Genomic DNA, 21,656 nt, shown 5'->3' with positions numbered 1-21,656 from the left:
CCTAGAAGTCAAGCTATACATATAGACTTGCTGAAAAAATGTTGCCATCCCCTGTACTCTGGACAGCCGTGTGAGCACTCAAGCTTTCACTAGGTACTAGAGGCCTACCCAAATAACTGCATGGGAATGCAAGCTGGAGTTAGCCAAAGCACCGGATTACATATGTGCAATGTGGACAATTCTGTGAAGCCAATTACTTAGCGTTACAAGGTGGATGGTGGGTTTTTTTCTGGGGGGGTTGTGGTGGTTTTGGGGGTTTTTGTTTGAGATATATCATATATGAATGTGTGTTCATCCTTCATTGTCACTTTCTTGTAGTCCTGTTCACTTTTAGGAAATAGTTTTACACAAACTGAGAAAACAAATTTTATATTCATACTGTTGTGTACAGGAGAATGGAGTGTGAACAAACTTGGTGAGAGCTGTTAAGGGAAAAAAGTTGTGAATACTTGTATGTTAAAATCATGTAAGTGTGAGTGCGAGACAAATAACATGTTTCAAAGACTCCAGTGGTCGGCAACTTCCTCTTCCATCAGCAAGTTACGTTATAAGGTTATTGTTCTGATTCTGCTAGGTATTTTTGGTGATTAGTCCTGCAGCTTGAATATCAATAGTACACCTGTTATGAACTTCAGTTTTGTGTAAAACACTAGCAAAAAAAGCTCCCCTTCATTAATATGCCTATAGGTTACTTACACCTGACTTCTGTACGGAAATAAAAATGCCTCTTTCAGGAGGCTATACCTGAAATATATAGCATAGTTTGAACCATTAACCAAAGCTTTTTTTTAACCTGAGCATCAGGAGGTGCTTACCTATGAAAAAACAAATACCACAAAAAGTGTTTTCAGTTCTGCTTTAAGTTCTAATAAAGAAGTGCAGCCAATTTTCTGTAATTCCTTCTTGTAATATGCCACACTTGCAAGAATTATTGGCTTAGACATAATGAGTAATAATTTGCATTAAAACTCAGGCACTGGGTGGTGCAAGTTGAGAAATTAAACTTTTTATTCTTTGTGATACTTAAATAGCATGTGAAAACAACTATTGTTGGCCTGTATGTGTGCTCGGTCATTTTTATAATCTTTGTTTTTTGTTGTTCATCACAGACCTTCACTCCTCTAGTAGATAAGCTGGGTTTAGGCTCTGTGGTCCCAGTGGAGTTTCTTCTGGACAGACATTTACGTTTCCTGTCTGATGCCAGTGGATTACGTTTGTTTCAGGTATCTGAACTGTGTTCAGTTAAAGTGCCGATTTAACTTTGTGCTGTGATTGTCAGATTAATTTTTTATTTTACTGTTCCACTTCCATATTCTTGTCTTCCTCCTTTCACTGCCCTATATTCTATTTGCATTTGTTTCCCTGCTTTTCCAGGTGCTTACACTAACCTCCATCTGCATTCAAAAAGTCCTAGTTCCTCTCTATATTGGTCAGTTGGAGACCTAGCTGTCAAGCATCGAGTAGCTGATAATTGCAATGGAAGTTTTGCAACAGCTTTTGCATACTAGTCCTTTTTTCCTCCTGGCATGTTCAGCAATGTTTTTCTTAATTCTCCCTTTTTTTTTTTGTTTGTCAGTCTCTGAGAGCAGTCCAAGAAGAGCTGTCCCTTAAAAACTAATGATTCTATTACCTTAAAAGACTATACTTTTATGTTAATACTGTTTGTTGTTGGCAGATGGGAACAGAGAGTCAAAATCAGATTCTGCAGGAACAGCCTTCACTAAGAGAATCTGTCAATGCATTGATCAGTGACCAGAAGCTTCAGGAGATATTTAGTAGAGGTGAGACTGTGTTTTTCTATCTCAGAGCTACTTTGTTGTGGAACAGTTAGATTATGCTGGGATTCGTGAAGGAGAATAGTAATAATATCTGTTACTGTTTGATTTGGAAGGTCAATTTTCTGTATTGTTTTGCAAGTTCTTTACAAAGAAGCATTATTTTGTCACAGATACAGGTAAGCAGTTGCTGAGATACAACCAGAAATGCCTACTGGGAATGATCACTGAAGATGTAGTTAAAGTAGGACAGCATAATATTGATAACATCCATGTATTTATAACTTCCCTTATTCCAAGTTTCAGTTTTGTATTTTTAAAGTTTTGATCCTGTTCTATAGTTGTTATGTCAAATTCAAATGTTGGCATTTTGATAATGAATACATGAATTTAAGTTGAAAATATGGTGTGGCCGTGGCTGCTCAGCACAGACTTAATACCTTAACCGTTTTCTGGATTGTGTATTACCGTTAAGCCTGATTGCACCTGTTGTTGTTGGATTGGGGTCTTCTAGTTCAAGTGCTAAAATGATTTTCTACCCAGAGTTTGGGTTCATGGGCCAGGTGGCCACCCTAGACATAGGCCACTGTATTACATTTGAAGGACTATGTAATTCTTAATGGGGATTTGGTGCCTTTTGGTTAAATAAAATGCTTATTGATAAAAATGCTATGAGGACAATACATCTTACATGAGCAATAGCTTAAGAATTGTCCAGTTTGGAGCCTTCTTGTGAAGCACCTAGTTCTGGTTGTATCGGATACAGGCTGTTGGATCATGTGGATTTTGATCATCTCATATTAACTAAGTTTTTTTTGTCTGGACTTAGGGTAGGAGGAAAGCTCTGCATGCTGATGTGGAGAGTGAGGGCAGGGTCGGAGGAAACCTTTCTGTAGATGATCCATTACCCGTGTCAAAGAACTAAGACTGGTTGGTTTAGAGACGTTGGATATTTGTGCAATTATATTAAATTGTCCACAGTTACAAATATATGTTTCTATTCTGAACTGCATGCAGTTTATACTGGGATTTGATGCTTCTGGACTGAGTCAGAATGCTATGACTGTCCACTGGATTGATGCTTCATAATTACTGACCTGTAGGTTAGAAAGCAAAAGAGTTTAGTTAGCAAGGAGCCCCCGTCTAGCTTGATCTTGTCAGAGGAATGAGTTTATTTTGATCTTTCACATCTTTCTTTCTTGTAAACTGTATTAATTTTGTCTTTACAATAGTTTTGAGTTACAGCAATGAGGGCTTACTGACTTTTTACAATAGAATGCTTGGCTTATGCAGGATTTGCAGCAGAAGCCCTAGCGTTTTAATTTCTTTCCACCTGAAAGATGACACTTCAAGCCCTAATTATGTGCACAGAATTTTTTTTTTTTTTAATTGTATGACTCTTAACTAATATGACATAAAGCTTGCTTGGAAAATGTACTCAGTCTTTCTTTTCCAGGTCCTTACAGCGTCCAAGGCCAAAGAGTTAAGGTTTACCAACCAGAGGATGAAAATAGCTGGCTCTGTGGTGTTGTGAGCCATCAAGACCCAATAACTCGTCTTATGGAGGTGTCTGTGACTGAGGTAAAAATACGAAGCACTGCTTTGGCATTCCTGAAATACCATTCCTTAATAGCTCGTGGAGAATGACAGCTTCACCAAAACTTGTACTTCTGGTTCTTTGTTTTTTGCTTTAAAAGATGAGTAATTATGTTACAATTTGCAGATTCTGTTATGACGATTTTTCACAATAAATGATGGTACACAGCTCACTTCTATAAAAGAAGCTATAAGAATTTCTTTGGAAATAAATGCTGTATGAAAAAATATTGGAAGTGGCCTTCTGGATGGGAGAGCATGCTGATGTACAGAAAGCTACCTTCTGGGTCTGTTATGCTCTGGTCTTCCTATGCCTTCTCTCAGCTTCTATCTGACAGGCTGTACAAGTGGTTTGAAACAAGTGTAGCATAAAAGACAAAGTCTTAGTCTAAACAAAATTGATTGATGTATTTTAGCTTAGACTGTTTACTTTTGCCCTATTCCTATCAGTAAACCTAGTAAGTGTTGTAAACAGCACAGAATATCTGTGCACTGCTAGAGTTATCTGGTTTGTATTCTGTGCTTCTGTGCGGTCTGACAGGTAGTTCAGTCGTACCAGCAGCCTGCTCCTAATGGCTCCCTTTTTCAGGAGCAACTGGGAGCAGGTCTGTGGTGCTGTGTGTAAACTACTGTAGCAGCAGCAGCACTCTTCCCACCCTGTGCCCCATGCCCCCATAGCCTTTTCCATGTGCAGTAAAATACATGTGCAGAATGAATGCGCTGAACGTGCCCGGTAAGTCCTGTGTGCACATGCGGTAATCCTGCGCTCTGGCTACTAGATTTATTGCTGGTGCACAGGAAAGAAGTATACTATGTATGATAATTAAGTATAGTACTTCGAAGAGGCATTGAAATTGTGGAGTATATGCTTTCAGCAGATACATGCCAGGAAGCACCCAACTTACTGCCTATCTACTGTGAAATAAAAAGGTAACCTCCAAGCACAGTCATAGAGATTGGGTATTCATTGCTCCTTCTGGGGAGACGCTGATGAGGATAGTTAGCATAAATCGATGTGCTTCCTTCCAGTAGTCTTTTCTACATCTAGCAGAGTGAATGTGCTAGAACAATATTAAATTAAATGAAAGAGCAGCTGTGTTTAATGCAATGAATGCCTCTGGAGATACTCAGTAGAACAAATATACAAGGAAACAGTGATAGGAATCAAATCTGAAAGTTTTTGAACTGGAGAAGGACGAAAAGGATAGGTGAACTGGAAGGCTGTAGTATTACTAAGAAAGTGGGACAGAAAGAAAAGGCAAATGGGAGAGGGGCTGCAGAGTAACCCTGTGTTTAAGGTCTCTTATGTTGATACTATATACTCGGAATTAAAACCTAACCTCTTCTTTTGTTCCTCCTACCTCCTCAATATCAATCTGCATAAAAATTAAGAGTGGTGAAATAAAGTCAGTGGATCCTCGACTGATTCATGTGGTGATGGATAACACTTCTCCAAGCGAGGTACTACAACGGTTCAGGTCTTGTATGTACAGTGTGAAACTTTATAAAGATTTAGATATAAAACATCTAAAACGTGGAAACAACTGAAAACTGATGCTATGTTCACTGTGGGGTTTTGGTAATGTAATTGGAAGGGGAAAATTTTCTTTACCAGTTTGAGAAATGGTCACAGCTTTCTTTAAACAATCTATTTTCTTTTCGTTCAGGCCTGTTTTACTAAGTTTAGCATGGATCTTGGGGGCGGTTTCAATAAACATGGCGGTTGTGCTCCATTTTAAAGGGTAGCATCTGATAAAGAGTGTCTCTGTGCTCACTGCCTTTTTGTGACAGGATGACTCTGTGCTTCTTCACAGACCTTTTTAGGCATTTCTAAAAATTACCATCTGGCTTCTCTGAAGCAGGCTTGTATGCTTGTGACATTTCATTGCTTCAGCTGAGAGGTTCCATAATAACATTTGAACCTGTGTTTTTACCGTAGGCTAAAGGGCAAGCTATGTAGTTAAATATTGTAGGCTTTGGGTAGTGGACAGAAAGTGTGCCCTTCAAAAGAACTGTGGGGATTAGACTTGTAGCAAAAATTAGTGTGCAAATAGTTTTCATACATTAGCAGGAACTATGTTGGGGTATGGCCATGTTGCATGTTTCTCAAAATCTGTGCCATGATGTGGTGTGTGCTACAGCAAAGTAGCTCAGCTAAAAATCTTACTTTGAAGACCCTATCCCAGTACAAAACAACAGGATTGCACTTACACTTGTGTTCTGTGTTCGCATAGTATCTTTCCTTAAATGTCTCTATTTGTGATTAAAAGAAGTCTTCCTGAACTTAAGAGCAGTGTAATGTATTCTTCGTTCTAACAGAAAAATGTTCTTTGAACAGGTATTCCTGATTGTTCTGTTTAGTGATTGCATGGTTTTCCCTATTATAGGGAGGGAGTGTAAAAGCAGCTAAATCATCTAAAGGGAAAAAGAAGAAGGAAAGTCTGGAGGGAAAGGATGGACGGAGGAGGAAAAACGCTTCAGATTCTGGGTGTGATCCTGCAACAAAGAAGCTAAAGGAGAGGGGTGAGGTGGATAGCAATGGTAGTGATGGAGGTGAAGCAAGCAGAGGTCCTTGGAAGGGAGGCTCCAATAGCGAAACAGGACCGGATCCAAGGGCCAAACAGTTGCCTTCATTCATTCCTCAGATTAATCGCAATATTCGCTTTGCCACTTATACCAAAGAGAATGGCCGAACACTAGTAGTCCAGGATGAGCCAGTCAGTGGTGACACACCATTGCCCTTCACTCCATTTTCCTCTGTGGCTGGACAAGCGTTACTAATTGGATCTGGATGTAAAGAGGCAGGAAAATCACTGGAACAGGTTGGCCAAGGTACGGTGACTTCTGCAACTGCAGTTACTACAACTGCTTTGACACCAACAACTGTGAGAATCTCTGATACCAGTTTGCCAGCTGTTACTGGACAGGAGAAACTGAAAACGGGCCGATCACAAGCCCAGGGGGAGGTGAGTAGCTCATGATCCAGCATACTCAAGACAGACATATATATTTGCAACAGATATTCTGCAACATATTCCTGTTACAAAGTGTGTTCATGAATTGAGAAAACTACTTTTTCTCTGATGAATCCCTCCCAAAGAAAACCGTTCTATTATCTGATCTAAGGAAGAACTCAAAAGAAAATTAAGATCTTTGGTAGAGGAGTTGTAAGAGACAACTTCTTAGCACTCTTATCTTTATTAAGCCTTAATCTGAGAAATGCAGCTTTAAAGTCACTTTAAGCACTGCAGTTAATATAATTAATTTTGTTGTGTCATATGGAATACAACTTACTTTATCTCTTGCCTTTATATAAACAAATATGCATGAGAATGTGCACTGAGTTCAACATTTAAGTTACTTTAAAAAAAAAAAAAGCCTCAAAACCAGAAAAACAATGAGGCTACATTTAGAGGACCTTTCCTAGATGCCCAGCTTGTCTGTTACAGTTATGATATCTCCGTAGTAGAAAAATGAGCCAGTTGCATCATATATGCTCTAGGGCTGAAAACAAAGAAATAATTAAAACATTTGAGATGGGTACCTTTAGAATAAATTTTAATAAAGAAGTTAGTCTGGAAGCAGCTTGAAGGCCTTTTAGTTGTGTCTTTGTTTTCAAGGGGAAAAGTAGAAGGGAAACCTTGTTAAAAACAAAATAGAAGACTTTTTAAGTAGGCTTGTAAAAACAAAACAGAAACAAAATCCCACCTCAGTAAGTACAGCAAAAAGTAAGAAACTTGTAGTCTACTGTATAAAAATGTGAAGAAAATGGAACATACATTGGAGAGTCCAAGCTGATTGCCAGGAAGTTAAATGGATTACTTTCATCCCTGTCTTTTGTATTAGCTAATGGAACGGGGGGAAAGGCAAGGTGCTTACCTGGGGATAAAGATTCCTAGAAGGTAAGGTGTAAAGGAGAAGTAGAACTGTAGAAGACAGGAGTGTTACATAATTAAATTGTTACATAACAATATAACCTGCTCTCTCTTCCACACCACCCATGCCCCCACCAAAAAAAAAAAAGTTCAGAGTTGGGCGCAACTACAAATTGTGTAGGTGAATGGTCAAAATTGTATCTATCATCAGTGGTATTAAGAAGAACTTTAATTGTACTGAGAAATTTTGGTACCATCTCTCCTTCCCTCCCTCTCCCCAACCCCAAATCACTTGTTTTAAATCATTATTAATAGTCTGTCTTCAGAATTTGCAGGTAGAGCACTAGTCCATTTCAAACTGTATTTTCCTTGGGGGAGGGAATCTGACATAAATCAGTAAGAGTGTTGTAGATAGTTCACATGTGTTATTGCTTCAGACTGTCCACTTTATCATGGTGTGATTTGGTCCTTGAGATTACTTAATAAGCTTGGTTTGCATTCATATCCATATGCTTTTTAAAACTGTTAGAACTCAGTTTGTGAAAATTGTTTGGCTCTAAAAAGAAATATCTGAAATTCTAGTATCTGGAAAAAACTGTCATGGGGGACATTAATATGTTATTGAAGTTATTACAACTGGAGGTTGATAATGAGGAACAAACTAAACATTAGTTTGCAGTGCGGTAGGTGTGCAGTGGCACTAATGACCAGTAAGATGTGTTGTGCAGAGGCTGTGTTTGTATTTAACATGGCCTTGAAATAAAAGTTTATTAATAAGGAATATTCCTCATGAGAATATTTTTAAGTGGAAACTCAAAGAAAAGGAATAGAACTGATGAGTTAGTCGCAGAATATAATCAGTTACCGTAGGACTGTGGGAATTGGAAAATCTGAGTAAGTATAAATTGAGAAGAGAATAAGTGAATATTCCATATCACAGTTATGAGTCTAGTAGAAATCTGCAAGTCAGAAAGCTTTTCAGTATTTGAAGATCATAAAAATTAAGCCCTTTGTGTTTAACCTCTATTGAGTAATCCCCTGGAAGGCACCACGTCACAGGCATCTGTCTACCTGTCAGCAGATGTGGCTTGCTGTGCCCAGGAACAGTTTGTTCACTAAGTGCTGGAGGGTATTCTTTGTTTAACTAACTTTGCAAACTAAGTTAATTATTTTAAGTGTGCTGGTTAAGTAGGAGAAGCTTGTCAGGATGATCTTGGGGGAGGGTGAAAGACAGGAGATTACTGAAAAGCAGTTTCAATTAATGTTCCCTTCTTGCTTGAATTAAAACAGTCAGTAGTTTAAATAACTTGCTTTTCTGTGAGTTAGTTCATGTTGTCTTGTGTCTCACTTTTGTTCTAAGGCGTGGTAAGACATTAAGTGTTCATTTTCTCCATGTGTCTTTGGTATGTAACAGACACTGTTAGCTCATTAGTTTCAATAGCTTGTAGGTAAGAAAAATTAGTCTAGCAGAATCTGTAAAGAAGTTTCTTCATTGCAAATAATTCTGCTGGAAGTTTCTATTACAGGTGGATAAGTAGAATGCTAGTTGTACAATTAGATGAACCAAAGTATTGCTGAATCAAACAAGAGTCCTTTAATAGGCTAATGCTCTTCAATTTTGTTTCAGAATTCCCGAAATTCACTTTTGGCAGCTTCTGGATTTGGAGTCTCTCTCCCAAGTGCTTCCCAGTCCTTGGTATTTGGGGGTGGAAGGAGCCAATCAAATGGAGTGGTGACTCCAGAAAGCAAGCCTTCTGGATTTCCTTTTGGCTGTAGTACTGGACAAGAGGCTCAGAAAGATTCTGATCTGTCCAAGAACTTGTTTTTTCAATGCATGTCCCAAAATCTACCTTCCAGTAACTACTTCACAGTCATTTCAGAGAGCTTGACTGAAGATGCTTCTAGTCGGGACTCATTCAAGCAGTGTACAGAGAGTGTGGGTGCTGGGATCTGTAAAGGTAAAATTCTTTCAGTGGACACTAAACCAGGAGCCCAGTCTGGCAGTTCTGTGGAGCGGAAGCTGCCTGTGGAATCTATGCCTACCCTTACTCCAGCCTTTTCACGAAGTCTGTTGAATACTCGCCCCCCAGATAGTCATGAAAACCTATTTTTACAGCCCCCAAAGCTATCAAGAGAGGAACCCTCAAACCCTTTCCTGGCGTTTGCTGAGAAAGCAGAACTTAGTCCTTTCAGTGGCTTTGCATCTTCATCTCAGACAGGGGTTTCTACTCCCTCTGCACCTGTGGGTCATAAGGCCACTTCTGGCTGGCCGGAATCACTCACCTCTACAGACTCTTCTCTTGCTAAGAAGAAAACCTTGTTTATAACAACTGACTCTTCAAAGATGATCTCCGGTAATCCTGGTTCAACAGTTGCTGCTGGTGTTCAAAGCCCTTCCACTGTAGGGAACGGCCGTTCCAGCTCACCGACCAGCAACCTGACACAGCCTATTGAGATGCCCACACTTTCCTCCAGCCCAACAGAAGAAAAACCAGCTGTTGGGCCTGGGCAGCAGGACAATCCTCTTCTGAAAACTTTTTCTAATGTGTTTGGCAGACATCCACCTGGCTTTTTCTCTTCACAGGCAGAGTTTCCCCAGGAGAACAAAGCCCCTTTTGAAGCTGTGAAAAGGTTCTCTCTAGATGAGCGGAGCTTGACATCCAAACAGGACTCGGACTCCAGTACCAATAGTGACCTATCAGATTTGAGTGACTCTGAAGACCAGTTGCAGGCCAAGGCTTGTATGAAGGGAATCCCAGACCACTTGATGGCAAAGCTAGGCCCCAATGCAGAGCGCAATGCTGAATTGCTGCTGGGGAAAGGAAAAGGGAAGCAAGCCCCCAAGGGCCGGCCTCGCACAGCTCCGCTAAAAGGTGATGACTTGAATGCAGGGTGTCTTGGAAGACGCAAGGAGGTGGGATACTGGGATATCTCCTGTGTGATGAACTATGTGAACTAATCACAAATGTAAACCTTGTTTATGCTCAGTAGGCAACACACAGGATATTTACAAGGCTAAAGCTTAATGCTTCTTGTATGTGTATTAATATGTTCACTTTGAGAAATGATTACGCCTACATTGGTCAGGACAAAAGTGTGGTATGCTGCAGACTTGAAGAGTTTTATTGGTTTTGCATGGGTATGAGCATACAGATCTCTCTAAAAATATGTTTATCGGGGCTCGTATCCTTTTGCTGTTGCAGTTAACTAATGGATTTTTAATTCTACTTTGCCTCACCCAGTTGGCCAATCTGTGCTGAAAGATATGAGTAAGGTGAGGAAGCTGAAGCAGTCAGGTGAGCCTTTTCTCCAGGATGGCTCTTGCATCAATGTAGCTCCACATCTGCACAAGTGCCGGGAGTGCCGTCTGGAGCGGTACCGCAAATTTAAGGAGCAAGAGCAGGATGACTCAACTGTGGCATGTCGCTTCTTCCATTTCCGGAGGTGCTCAAATTCTTCCTTCCTTCACATGTAGTCTATGTGCAGAGCTTGGACCATGTCCAAGCACAAAGTAATTACGTTTTACTTCTTTAATGTGCTTGGGTACAATAACGAAGATTTTGAGTGTCTTGCATTTCCCTGCATCACCTGACTGGAATTCCCTCACTGGGGTGGGAAGAGCTGCTGTCGGACGATACAGCTATATAGTACTAAGTGAGCCTCCAGGTCCAGCCTCAGGAGATTGAATTTGCTTTATTGGGTAGAATTTTATTGTTGGGTAGCAGTTTGTATGTAGTATCTGTTCTCTCCCTCTTTCATAAGGAGTTCAGAACAGAGATAAAATTTTATTTTGGTCAACAAGTAACTAAACATTGCCAGCATGAAGCTAATGTTTGACTAGGTTTTGTTGAGTACAGAACTGATTTTTAGGAGTAGAACACTGCCTGTGTTTTCTCTGTGTTGTGTACGCATCTTACAGTTCTTTGACCTGTCATGCTTTTCTTCGTTTTCCTTAATTGCCTATTCTAGCAAGTGCTATGTATCTTTCTCCAAAAAGATGCTTGTTCACTTTCTGGCATATAAAGGATGAAGTGAACTTTTAGTATGTGCCACCCGTCCAGATTATAGCTGCTTCTCTTCCTGAACTTGTTAAAAATTAATCTAGCATTGAGATTAAAGACAAGATTGGTTTTGCTTGAAAATGAAATTACCTTTAATACTGGCAGGAGACGTTCAGGGTTCTGTAACTTATGTTGTTGCATCTTTTACCACACAAAGATTAGTAGGGTCAACAGCTACTGATAAAACAGTAGTGACTTGTTTCTGTGGAGACCAGTGGTAGGAGTAGTAGGTACGATAAGGATTTTTGTCTGTCTTGTAATGTGAACTGTTAAAACAGTTGCCAATTGCTAGTGGCCCTAGCTAGCTGAACTGAACTACTGGTTTCCCAAAAGTTGGGAAATAACTTTCTCCTGAGTTAAAATAGTTGTAAAATTTTACAAGCGGCATCATGCAGCAGCCCAAATAAATTGGATTTTATTATCTCTTTTTATTAGTAGTATAGAGAAATGTGACTTACCAAGCTGTAGCAATTTCCTGTATGTGGAATTTCCCACCAACACTTATTGAGACTTGGGGATTCATTCTAGTGGGTTTTGCAGCCATTGCCTTCTTGTGCCTTATTCTCTGTGTTATTTGGATTTGCATAATAATTGTACTGACTGTAGAGTATAGCACTCTAGCTCAAGCCTTTTTTTCCCATTCTGGCTTTATGTTCTGACATAGATGGCATTATAAGTTAAAGGCGGTTGAGCAGCTGCTCAATTACTCCATCCTGTTTTCTGCAGGCTGGTATTTACCCGGAAAGGTATTCTACGAGTAGAAGGTTTCTTGAACCCACAACAGAGTGACCCTGATGCCATGAGCCTATGGATTCCTTCCTCCTCCCCTGCAGAGGGGATCGATCTGGAAACTTCCAAATATATCCTGGCCAATGTTGGGGACCAGTTCTGCCAGCTTGTTATGTCAGAGAAGGAGGCAATGATGATGGTGGAGCCACATCGTAAGCTGGGCTTTTGATGTGTTTTTTGTCCGTCTTCTCTGTGTAATGTGTGTACAATGCAATGGAATAGAGTTTGAAAGTGTAATATAATTTCTTGTTAAAATGCTTCTCCTTTTCTTCCAAAGAGAAGGCTATAGTCACTTCTTTGGGGGTGTGTAATTGTGGGACCAGCATTAGGGATTTGTCTTTTGGACCAGTGCAACATTACTACCAAGGAAGCTAACGGTAACTTTCCCAGACATCGTTAAATTAATTTTCAATAAATAAATGCAGAAATTGGTTGACCCGTGCTCCTAAGAAAATAGAAATAAGTCCAGAACACTTACCACCCTGACCAGCTATGCTTTAATGAGCAGCTTTTCTTACATATTCCTATCCTGTTATGCCCCAGGGACATCACATAAAAGCAGAGGGTTTTCTAGGGAGGGAGCAGCACCTGCGATCAGCCTGCAAGGACTCAGCTGACAGTGTTACCACTACAAGGGCAGTGGTTTTAGACAAAATTTTCAAAAGGTATCCAGTTCAGCCTATCACATGGATAGCTCTGACTATCTGATTTTTCCCTTTAGCTTCTGGAATGTTCAAGGGCAGCCATTTGGAGAAGACTTCCCCTTCCTCAGTGAATGCGTTGGTTTAGAATCCAAAGAGCTGACAGGCATCCAATTAGTAAAAATAAATAGACATTTTTTGTAGTTCTGTAAGATCACATTATTTGATCATAAAACTAGCAGAAGTTTTATAATTTTGCTGTAAGTTCCATAAGTGCTCCTTGAAATTCAGTTACTACAGAACTCTGTAAGGTGCTCCGTTTCCTTGCGGTGTGTGCATTTTGGGGCTTGACCTTACCTGCTCTTAGAAATGGGGATTTTAATAGTGTCACAAGACTAGCAACTCAAAGAATGTGCCTCTGGATGCAAAAAGTATGTGTTTCTATACTCTGCCCTCAAGTACTGTTTCTGTGAATTGTTTCTTTATCAATGTTACTGTGATATTCTCAAATTAGGTGGGAGAAATGCAAAATGTCACAGCAATAATTCCTAATGTTCCGTCTCTTTATAGAGAAAGTGGCATGGAAGCGAGCAGTACGTGGCGTGAGGGAAATGTGTGATGTATGTGAGACCACACTCTTCAATATTCATTGGGTTTGTCGCAAGTGTGGTTTTGGGGTCTGTCTGGACTGTTACCGGCTGAGGAAAAATCGTCCACGTAGCGGTGAGTACTGGATTTTTTTCCCCCACTGTAATCTTTGAACTGGCTGGCTTTCAGTGGGGCTAGTTTCTGGGAAGTTGCTGAAGGTTTTGTGGGAGAGTTAGTGAGTATCAGCTTGGGAGGCTGGAGGTTTGGAATTTTGGCACTGCTGTCTTATATACTGCTGTTCCATTCTTTGTTTCCTTAGATGCCTGTGTTTTATCTGTTTGGTTAGAATTAGGCTCTCTACTGAGACAGACTACTGTATAGTTCCATCTTTTCCTCAGAGCGTATAAAAGAAAAATTAAGTAGTATCTTAACAGTTCGGAACCACCACAAGATGAACTAGTTAAGCAGACATTGCAGAGAATTCCTTTCTGTAACAAGGAGTTAGATTGGAAAGTTTTCTTCTTTTTTTGATTCCTTGCCACGCTAGGGTTTGTAATTCAGGAAAAAGTTCAGTAAGTTCAATTTCTAACAAATAGAGGCACACTGTGTTCACAAAAGTGAATACCTGATTGCTTTTTTGTGTATGTTACTGTATCGAGACTGCTTTGGTAGCATGGGTGCTGACAATGGACAGTCTTAATAAGCTTAAGGCTATTAGTGACAGTTAGATTATTATATGGAGCAGATGTACAAAATACTGGATGTTAATAAGTGTGAGTGCTGCTGTCTATTCATTATGATAAAGGTGCCAGAGAACACTGAGTTATAAAAACAATGTTTTTTTTAAAATAGAAAGTCACCTATTTTTATGTCGTTGTTGTGGGTTAACCCCAGTAGGCAGCTAAGCACCACGCAGCCACTTGCTCCCTCCCCCATGGCACTGGGACTGAGGAAAAAGTAAAGGAAGAATAAAAGCAAGAAAATGCGTGGGTCAAGATGAAAGTTGTTTAATAAGCAAAGGAGAAATAGAAAAAGAGAAAAAGAAAACAAAGCAAGTGATGCAAAGGCAATCACTCACCACTTCCCACGGGTAGACCATCGCCCAGCAGTTTCCCGAGTAAAAGATGGTTAGCCCCCTTAAACTCCCTTCTCTCTGTTTTTATTGCCGAATATGACATTGTATGGCATAGAACATCCCTTTGCTTAGTTTGGGTCATCTGCCCAGTGGTGTTTGTCCCAGGCTCTTGGGCACCCTCAATCTAGAGAAACAGAGAGGACCTGGACACTGTGCATACACTGTTGAGCAATAGCTAAAACATCAGTGTGTTATCAGCATTGTTTTGGTCACAAGTCTAAAACACAGCACTACACGAGCTGCAATGAATAAAATTAACTCCATCCCAGCCAGACCCAGTATAATAATGAAGCCTATGAAATTACTGTCAGAATACCCCAGAACAATCTTTAAGATATTGTTCACCAGGATACAGTGGAAATAGTTGAAAGTAAGAAGAATAGGGTTTCTTGTATCTGGCACTGTAAATATTTGGAAAAAGGATTTGGGACTGAATATATCACTGAAAGAACGTGATATAAAGATGTCTGTGATTCGAGGGCAATAGTATCTCTTAACCCCTTTTCTTCTCACATCAAGGACATAAATATGATAACCTTACCCGTGCCAGATAAAATGAAGAGATGTCCTGGGCATATGAGAAGCTTTTACTCACTGGTGTACAGAGGAGGGTCAGCATTGAAAAGATTGATATTTTACAGTGTCAAATGATAGTGTGTGTGTGTATATATTGTTTATCAATGATGTCTTCCTGAAAACAGTATTGTAATTATGGATTATTAATCAAGTCTGAAATTTTGGAATGGGCCAAAATGTAGAACCAAGGCATTTCTTAAATACAATTACTTGCCTCAAGAGGCTTCTGAACTTTGTGCTGTGGAAACAACCTTTGCAGATACCAGATCTAAAGGACCCCAAAATGAAGTTTTATGTGATCCTTCTCATATTCTATCCCACTCACCCTTCCCCCGCTGCTTCCTTTTTAAAGGAAGAGAATGGCATGCAGCTCCATATTTGTAGGCCCAACTTCGTTTAAATTCTGAAGAATTAGACATTTGTCAGGCTACTTTTCAAACTATTAATTTGCTACTTGTTAGCTTTGTAAGTAGATATGCCGACAGGAGAGCTTAGTTTCCTCTTCCTGGAACTGATCTGCAGATACTTTATGTTGGGAGATGACAAGAAAAGATAGAATTACTCTATAACCTAGGAAAGCATAATGAGAACAAGAATACGATATTAAAAAACTGAGGTTAGAAGCCAAGATTTTTAGGTGATTGAAAATAACAAGCTACTAGACATGAAGGGAAAATAACTGTGGTAGTTTTATAATCCAAAGAGGCAAAGAAGTTGCTGTAGATCCTGTTCTAATGGTCTGTATTTATAGTTTATTTCTGAGATCACCAGGTTAATCTCCTACGCTGTAAAGAATCTAAAGAAACTATATTGATGCAGAAACATTCTGTATTGTAAAATTTTAGTGACTTTTGTACAAAAATTTTACTTTCTTTGTGTCTTTATTCCAGAGACAGAGGAGATTGGTGATGAGGAAGTCTTCTCATGGCTGAAGTGTGCAAAGGGTCAGTCTCATGAACCAGAGAATCTTATGCCGACACAGATCATTCCTGGTACAGGTAATGCTTGAAACCTGAGAGGAAAAATTCCAAATTTTTTCTCAATTCTGAGCAAGCAAGTGGAAAAAATACTAAGATTGTTGGTGTTCCAGCTGTTACCTTTTTCTAGCATGGATTTAGAGGAGATTTCCACTTGCTGCAGCAGAAGGGTTGAAGGGTAAGGAAACCCAAGTAAGATCAAGCTCTGTGTTTGAAGTGAACACTCTTCTGATACTAGCTGTGACTTCTGGTGCTCAGCTGTTTTTAGTTGTATCAGTAAATTTGGTTAACTTGCAAGAAAGTTCTTTTTCTTTTCTGTTAGGGGGGAGGGAAAGTAAATGGTCAGTGCTGACCATTTACTTGACTGTTTACATAACTAGTCCTGAAAATTATAGAATCATAGAATGGTTTGGGTTGAAGGGGACCTTTGAAGTTCATCTAGCCCAACTTCCCTGCCATGGGCAGAGACATCTTTCACTAGGTCAGGTTGCTCAAAGCTCCATCCCAGCTGACCTTGAACACTCCCAGGGTTAGGGCATCCACAGCTTCTCTGGGCAACTTGTTCCAGTGTCTCACCACCCTCATTGTGAAAAATGTCTTCCTTACGTCCAATCTAAACCTATCCTCTTTCATTCTAAAACTGTTGCCCCTTGTCCTGTCACTATAGGCCCTGGTAAAAAGCCTCTTTGTCTTTCTTATGAGCCCCTTTATATATAAGGCCACAAGAAGGTCTCCCCAGAGCCTTCTTTTCTCCAGATTGAACCACACCAACTATCTCAGCTTTTCTTCACAGGGGAGGTGTTCAAGCACTCTCATAATTTTCATGGCCCTCCTCTGGACCCGCTCGAACAGGTCTACGTCTGTCTTGTACTGGGCAGCCCAGAGCTTGATGCAGGACTCCAAGTAGGGTAGAGGGGAAGAATCACCTCTCTTGACCTGCTGGTCATGCTTCTTTTTATGCGGCCCAGGATACAATATGGCTTTCTGGGCTGCAAGCACACGTTACTGGTTCATCTCCAATTTTTCATCCACCGGTATCCCCAAGTCCTTTTCTGCAGGACTGCTCTCAATCCATTCATCCCCCAGTCTGTATTGATATTAGGGATTGTCCCAACCCAGGTGCAGGACCTTGCACTTGGCCTTGTTGAACTTCATGAGGTTCACGTGGGCCCGCTCCTTAGGCCTGTCAAGGTCCCTCTGGATGGCATCCCTTCCCTCTAGTGAATCAGCTGCACCACTCAGCTTGGCGTCGTCCGCAAGCTTGCTGAGGGTGCACTCAGTCCCACTGTCTATGTCATTGATGAAGATATTAAATAATATTGGTCCCAGTAAAGACCCTTGAGGGACACGTCCTGTTACTGATTTCTACTTGAATATAGAGCCGTTGACTGTAACTCTTTTGGATGTGGCCATCCAGCCATTTCCTTATCCATTGCAGAGTCCATCTGTTAAACCCATATCTCTCCAATTTAGCATCAAGAATGTTGTGGGGGACCGTATTGAAGGCCTTACAAGAAGTCTAGGTAGATGACATCTGTTACTCTTCCCTTGTCCAATGATGCAATCACTCCATTGAAGAAAGCGACTAGATTAGTCAGGCATGATCTGTGCTTGGTGAAGCCATGTTGGCTGTCTCTAATCACCTCCCTGTCTTCCATATGTTTTGACATGTCTTCCAGGAGAACCTGCTCAATGATCTTACTGGGCACTGTGGTGAGGCTGACTGGTCGGTAGTTCCCAAGGTCCTCCTTTTTACCCTTTTTAAAAATGGGCATGATGTTTTCCTTTTTCCAGTCACTGGGGACTTTGCCCGACTGCCAGGACTTTTCAAATATGATGGAGAGTGACTTGGCAACTACATCAGCCAATTCCCTCAGGACACTGGGATGCGTTTCATCAGGTCCCATGGGCTTGTGTATTTTCAGGTTCCTCAGGTGGTCTCGAACCTGACATGGGTGCAGCCCACCTCGAGTACTGTGTGCAGTTTTGGGTGCCTCAATACAAGGTCATCAGAGTGTGTCCAGAGGAGAGCAACCAAGATAGCGAAGGGTCTTGAGGACAAGACTTATGAGGAGCAGCTGAGGTTGCTTGGTTTGTTCAGCTTGGAGAAGAGAAGGCTGAGGGGTGACCTCATCGCAGTCTACAACTTAAGGGGGGCAGCGGAAAGGGAGGTGCTGATCTCCTCTTTGCAGTGACCAGCAACAGGACACAAGGAAATGGAATTAAGCTGCACCAGGGGAAGTTCAGACTGGACATTAGGAAGACGTTCTTCACTGAGAGGGTGGTTGGTCACTGGAACAGGCTCCCCAGGGAAGTGGTCATGGCGCCAAGCCTGTCAGAGTTCGATGAGCATCTGGACGATGCTTTTAGTCATATGGTTTACTGTTGGGTAGTCCTGTGAGGAGCAGGGAGTTCAGCTTGATGATCCTTATGGGTCAGTTCCAGCTTGAGATACTTTATGATTTTATGATTCTCCTATGATGGGAGGAACTTTGTTTCCCCCAGTCCCTGCCTTGAGGTTCAGGGGTTTGCGAGAGGTGGGAAGAGAGAATACCAGTGAGAACTGAGAAAAAAATATTGTTGAGTACCTCAGCTTTCTCCATGTCAGCTGTCACCAGATCTCCTGTCTTTTTTTAGTGGGGATGGAGGTGATGTGTACATTTTCTTTTATCTTCCTTTTCTGGCCAACATACCTGTCGAAGCCCTTATTATTCTTTGCATGCCTTGCCAAATTCAGCTCCAGCTGTGCCTTAGCTTTCCTGATCCCATTCCTACACATCCAGACAGCGTTGCTATATTCTTCCCAGGATACATGTCCCTGGTTCCACTGCCTATGCATTTCCTTCTCACATTTTAGTTTGACCAGGAGGTCCTTACTGACCCGTGCCATTCTCCTGCCTTCTGTGCTTGATTTTTTTACACATGGAAATTCAGAGCTCCTTCCTCTTACTGGGACGATGGAGGAGAACACCACCTGTGCTCCAGATCCTTTTAACATTGCTCCAAGGGATATATAGTCTCTTTTGATGGTTCTAAGTTGCCTCATTGCAGTGTCATTGGACCCCACATGGAATAGTAGGAGCAGATGATAATCTGTAGGATTTGCCAGGCTTGGCAGCCTCTCAGTGGCATTGCAAAGCTAGAGTTAGCACAATTCTCCACACTATTCAGACAAGTGTCCTGTTACGGCATGTACAGCATGAATATATATTATAGTTAAGGCCTTGTTTTTAGATTTCTTTACATATGATATTAAAGATTTTAATTCATTTACAGCGCTTTACAATATTGGAGACATGGTTCATGCAGCACGAGGCAAATGGGGTATTAAAGCCAACTGTCCATGTATTAACCGGCAGAACAAATCAGTGTTGAGACCGGCTGTCACTAATGGAATATCACAGGTATGTAACTTGAGGCTGAAATTACCTTGTTTGACATTATATTTTTAAGATCCACTAAAACGTTAGATCCCTTAAACTAATCTAATGCGAAATACAAACTTTATTTTCTCCATATGTATTCTGAGTGCTTAAGCTTAGCAGAAGTCTTCTGGGACGTTTTTCGGGGATGTGTGCTGCAACTGTTATTTAGTAAGCGGATATTTGGGCTAATACTCTTATGTAGAAGTTGGGTTAGGAAGCTATTCATATTGGCGCTGTATCTTAAAACAAACCACTATGAGTAGCTTGCAACATGTGCATTTATTTTGTTATGGTTCCTGAATGTTACGCTGAATCTAGAGCAGTTCTGTTATTGTTCACACAAAATGTCCTCCTGTAAAAAAAGTAGTTGAAAAGCCTGGGCTTGGGTTAAAAGACGACTAAAAGATGACGTGGTAAGAATTCACACCACAATGCAAGGTCTAATGTACACAGAGAAGAAGGTGCTGTACTCTGCTGCTGTATGAGCATAAAGGAACTCTACTGTGTGCTTAAAGCAAATGAACAAACAAAAACAACAAACAAAACCCAATGTATTGGATATCTAAAATGTCTCCCAAGTTCAAGTCTTCTCTTTATTCAACATTTAGCAGTTGTTTATATTTTTGTTTTAGCTTCCGACTGTAAGTCCTAGTGCATCAGCCTCTGGAAACGAGAGCACCTTTTCCACTGGAGCAGGGACAGCAGGAGTGGGGCAACTAGAAATGGACACTGTTCCAAAATCTGAAGCAACTGATAGTAGGATAGAAGAACCTGCAAAAACAGAGACATTACCAACCAATAACACTGGTGAAATAAAGACTAACAGACCACTTTGTCCAGAAACAGCTCCATCGTCAGCCTTACACTGGCTTGCAGATTTAGCAACACAAAAAGCAAAAGAAGAAACAAAAGGTGAGCAGAAGACGTGCCCTCTGGGGTTGGAATTAAAAGATAAATGATAATGTACTGCTTGGTTGCTATTCTTTGTGAGAGTGCCTAGCCCTAAATAGAAAAGAACATGGTAGTTTTCCTTCCTTTCCCTCTTAGAAGCAGTTTTCTTTTACAGGCTTAGGAATACGCAAAGCTGGAAAGATGATGATACAGCTGAGGGTAAAAATACTGTCTTGTCACTCCCAGTTTATTTCAGTGCCAGTTCTTGTATTTATTTTCTAAGTAAGAAGCAGCTGGTATCCTGATGTAAAATGATAGTAACTAATTTCAGATACACCTTTGTCACTTTATAACTATTGAAGTAAATAAAGCTGTTTTGTGTGCTATGTGAAGAGTGCATTTCCAAAGAATTGAGAGAGTAGAGTCTGCTTGGAGGGTCAGATGAAAGCTTAGAACTTCTTTAATACTCAATAGTTTGAGTGTGATTCTTAATATGAAATAACTGTTCACAGAATACAGCTCCTAGTTGTCAGAGGTAGCATGACTAACACCGGATTTATTCCTGTCCATATGTCTAGCAGGAACTACTTTATATGTAAATGTTAAATGTTCATGACCCTCTCACTACTTTTGCAGGGCTTAGCCACACTAATATTTTGACTACAGTTAAAATTTGAATGTTTCATATTGCAACATTAATTCAGAAAGCCAAGAAAATGTTCTTTAATCGAGTCTGTTACAAAGTTGTGGTTTCTTGTGTATCAAATGCTTTCAGATCAGATCTACTGTGCTATTCAAAACCTTAACTAACAGCATACTAAGGGTAAAATCTATCTGAATACACGATGTCTTTGATTCTCTTTGAGGTGCCTCATTCACTGTTGCAGTGATAATTTACCTTTACCACAAGATTCTGTTAATATCCTATTTAATCCAAGAGCAAATAATTTCAGAGAAGTTTATGATCATTTGAACTTTGCATTTTTCTTTTATTTTCCTCTTTTTTTTTTCTTCAATGTTGATATTTATCTTGCAGAATCAGGATCACTGAGGTCAGTGCTTAATAAAGAATCCCATTCACCCTTTGGATTGGATTCCTTCAACTCCAGTACAAAGGTTTCCCCACTAACCCCAAAGCTGTTTAATAGCCTCTTGTTGGGCCCAGTGACATCTAGCAACAAAGCTGAAGGTTCCAGCCTCAGAGATCTGCTACACACAGGGCCAGGAAAGCTTCCACAGGTCCCATTAGACACAGGAATCCCCTTTCCTCCGGTCTTTTCTGCAGCTTCTACGGTAAATAATTTTGTATTCTTTCAATGATATCTGT

At 40.5% G+C, this 21,656-nt stretch overlaps 1 protein-coding gene across 1 annotated transcript in view; it reads left to right on the top strand.

Moving 5' to 3' along the window:
• The window catches only part of KDM3B (lysine demethylase 3B), a 65,075-nt gene that overhangs the window by 22,351 nt on the left and 21,068 nt on the right, over nt 1-21,656 (top strand). The window contains exons 3-15 of the mRNA XM_059825304.1: nt 1,110-1,223; nt 1,676-1,781; nt 3,232-3,356; nt 4,764-4,832; nt 5,759-6,337; nt 8,874-10,119; nt 10,489-10,690; nt 12,034-12,248; nt 13,308-13,460; nt 15,927-16,034; nt 19,290-19,417; nt 20,071-20,350; nt 21,366-21,622. Coding sequence (XP_059681287.1) covers nt 1,110-1,223; nt 1,676-1,781; nt 3,232-3,356; nt 4,764-4,832; nt 5,759-6,337; nt 8,874-10,119; nt 10,489-10,690; nt 12,034-12,248; nt 13,308-13,460; nt 15,927-16,034; nt 19,290-19,417; nt 20,071-20,350; nt 21,366-21,622 — 3,582 coding nt within the window. The remainder of the gene's footprint in view (nt 1-1,109; nt 1,224-1,675; nt 1,782-3,231; nt 3,357-4,763; nt 4,833-5,758; nt 6,338-8,873; nt 10,120-10,488; nt 10,691-12,033; nt 12,249-13,307; nt 13,461-15,926; nt 16,035-19,289; nt 19,418-20,070; nt 20,351-21,365; nt 21,623-21,656) is intronic.

Source organism: Gavia stellata, chromosome 16 (genome assembly GCF_030936135.1).
Source record: "Gavia stellata isolate bGavSte3 chromosome 16, bGavSte3.hap2, whole genome shotgun sequence".
Taxonomy (NCBI): domain Eukaryota; kingdom Metazoa; phylum Chordata; class Aves; order Gaviiformes; family Gaviidae; genus Gavia; species Gavia stellata.
Note: the sequence above shows the minus strand (reverse complement) of the source record. Positions and strands in the feature narration are given on the sequence as shown.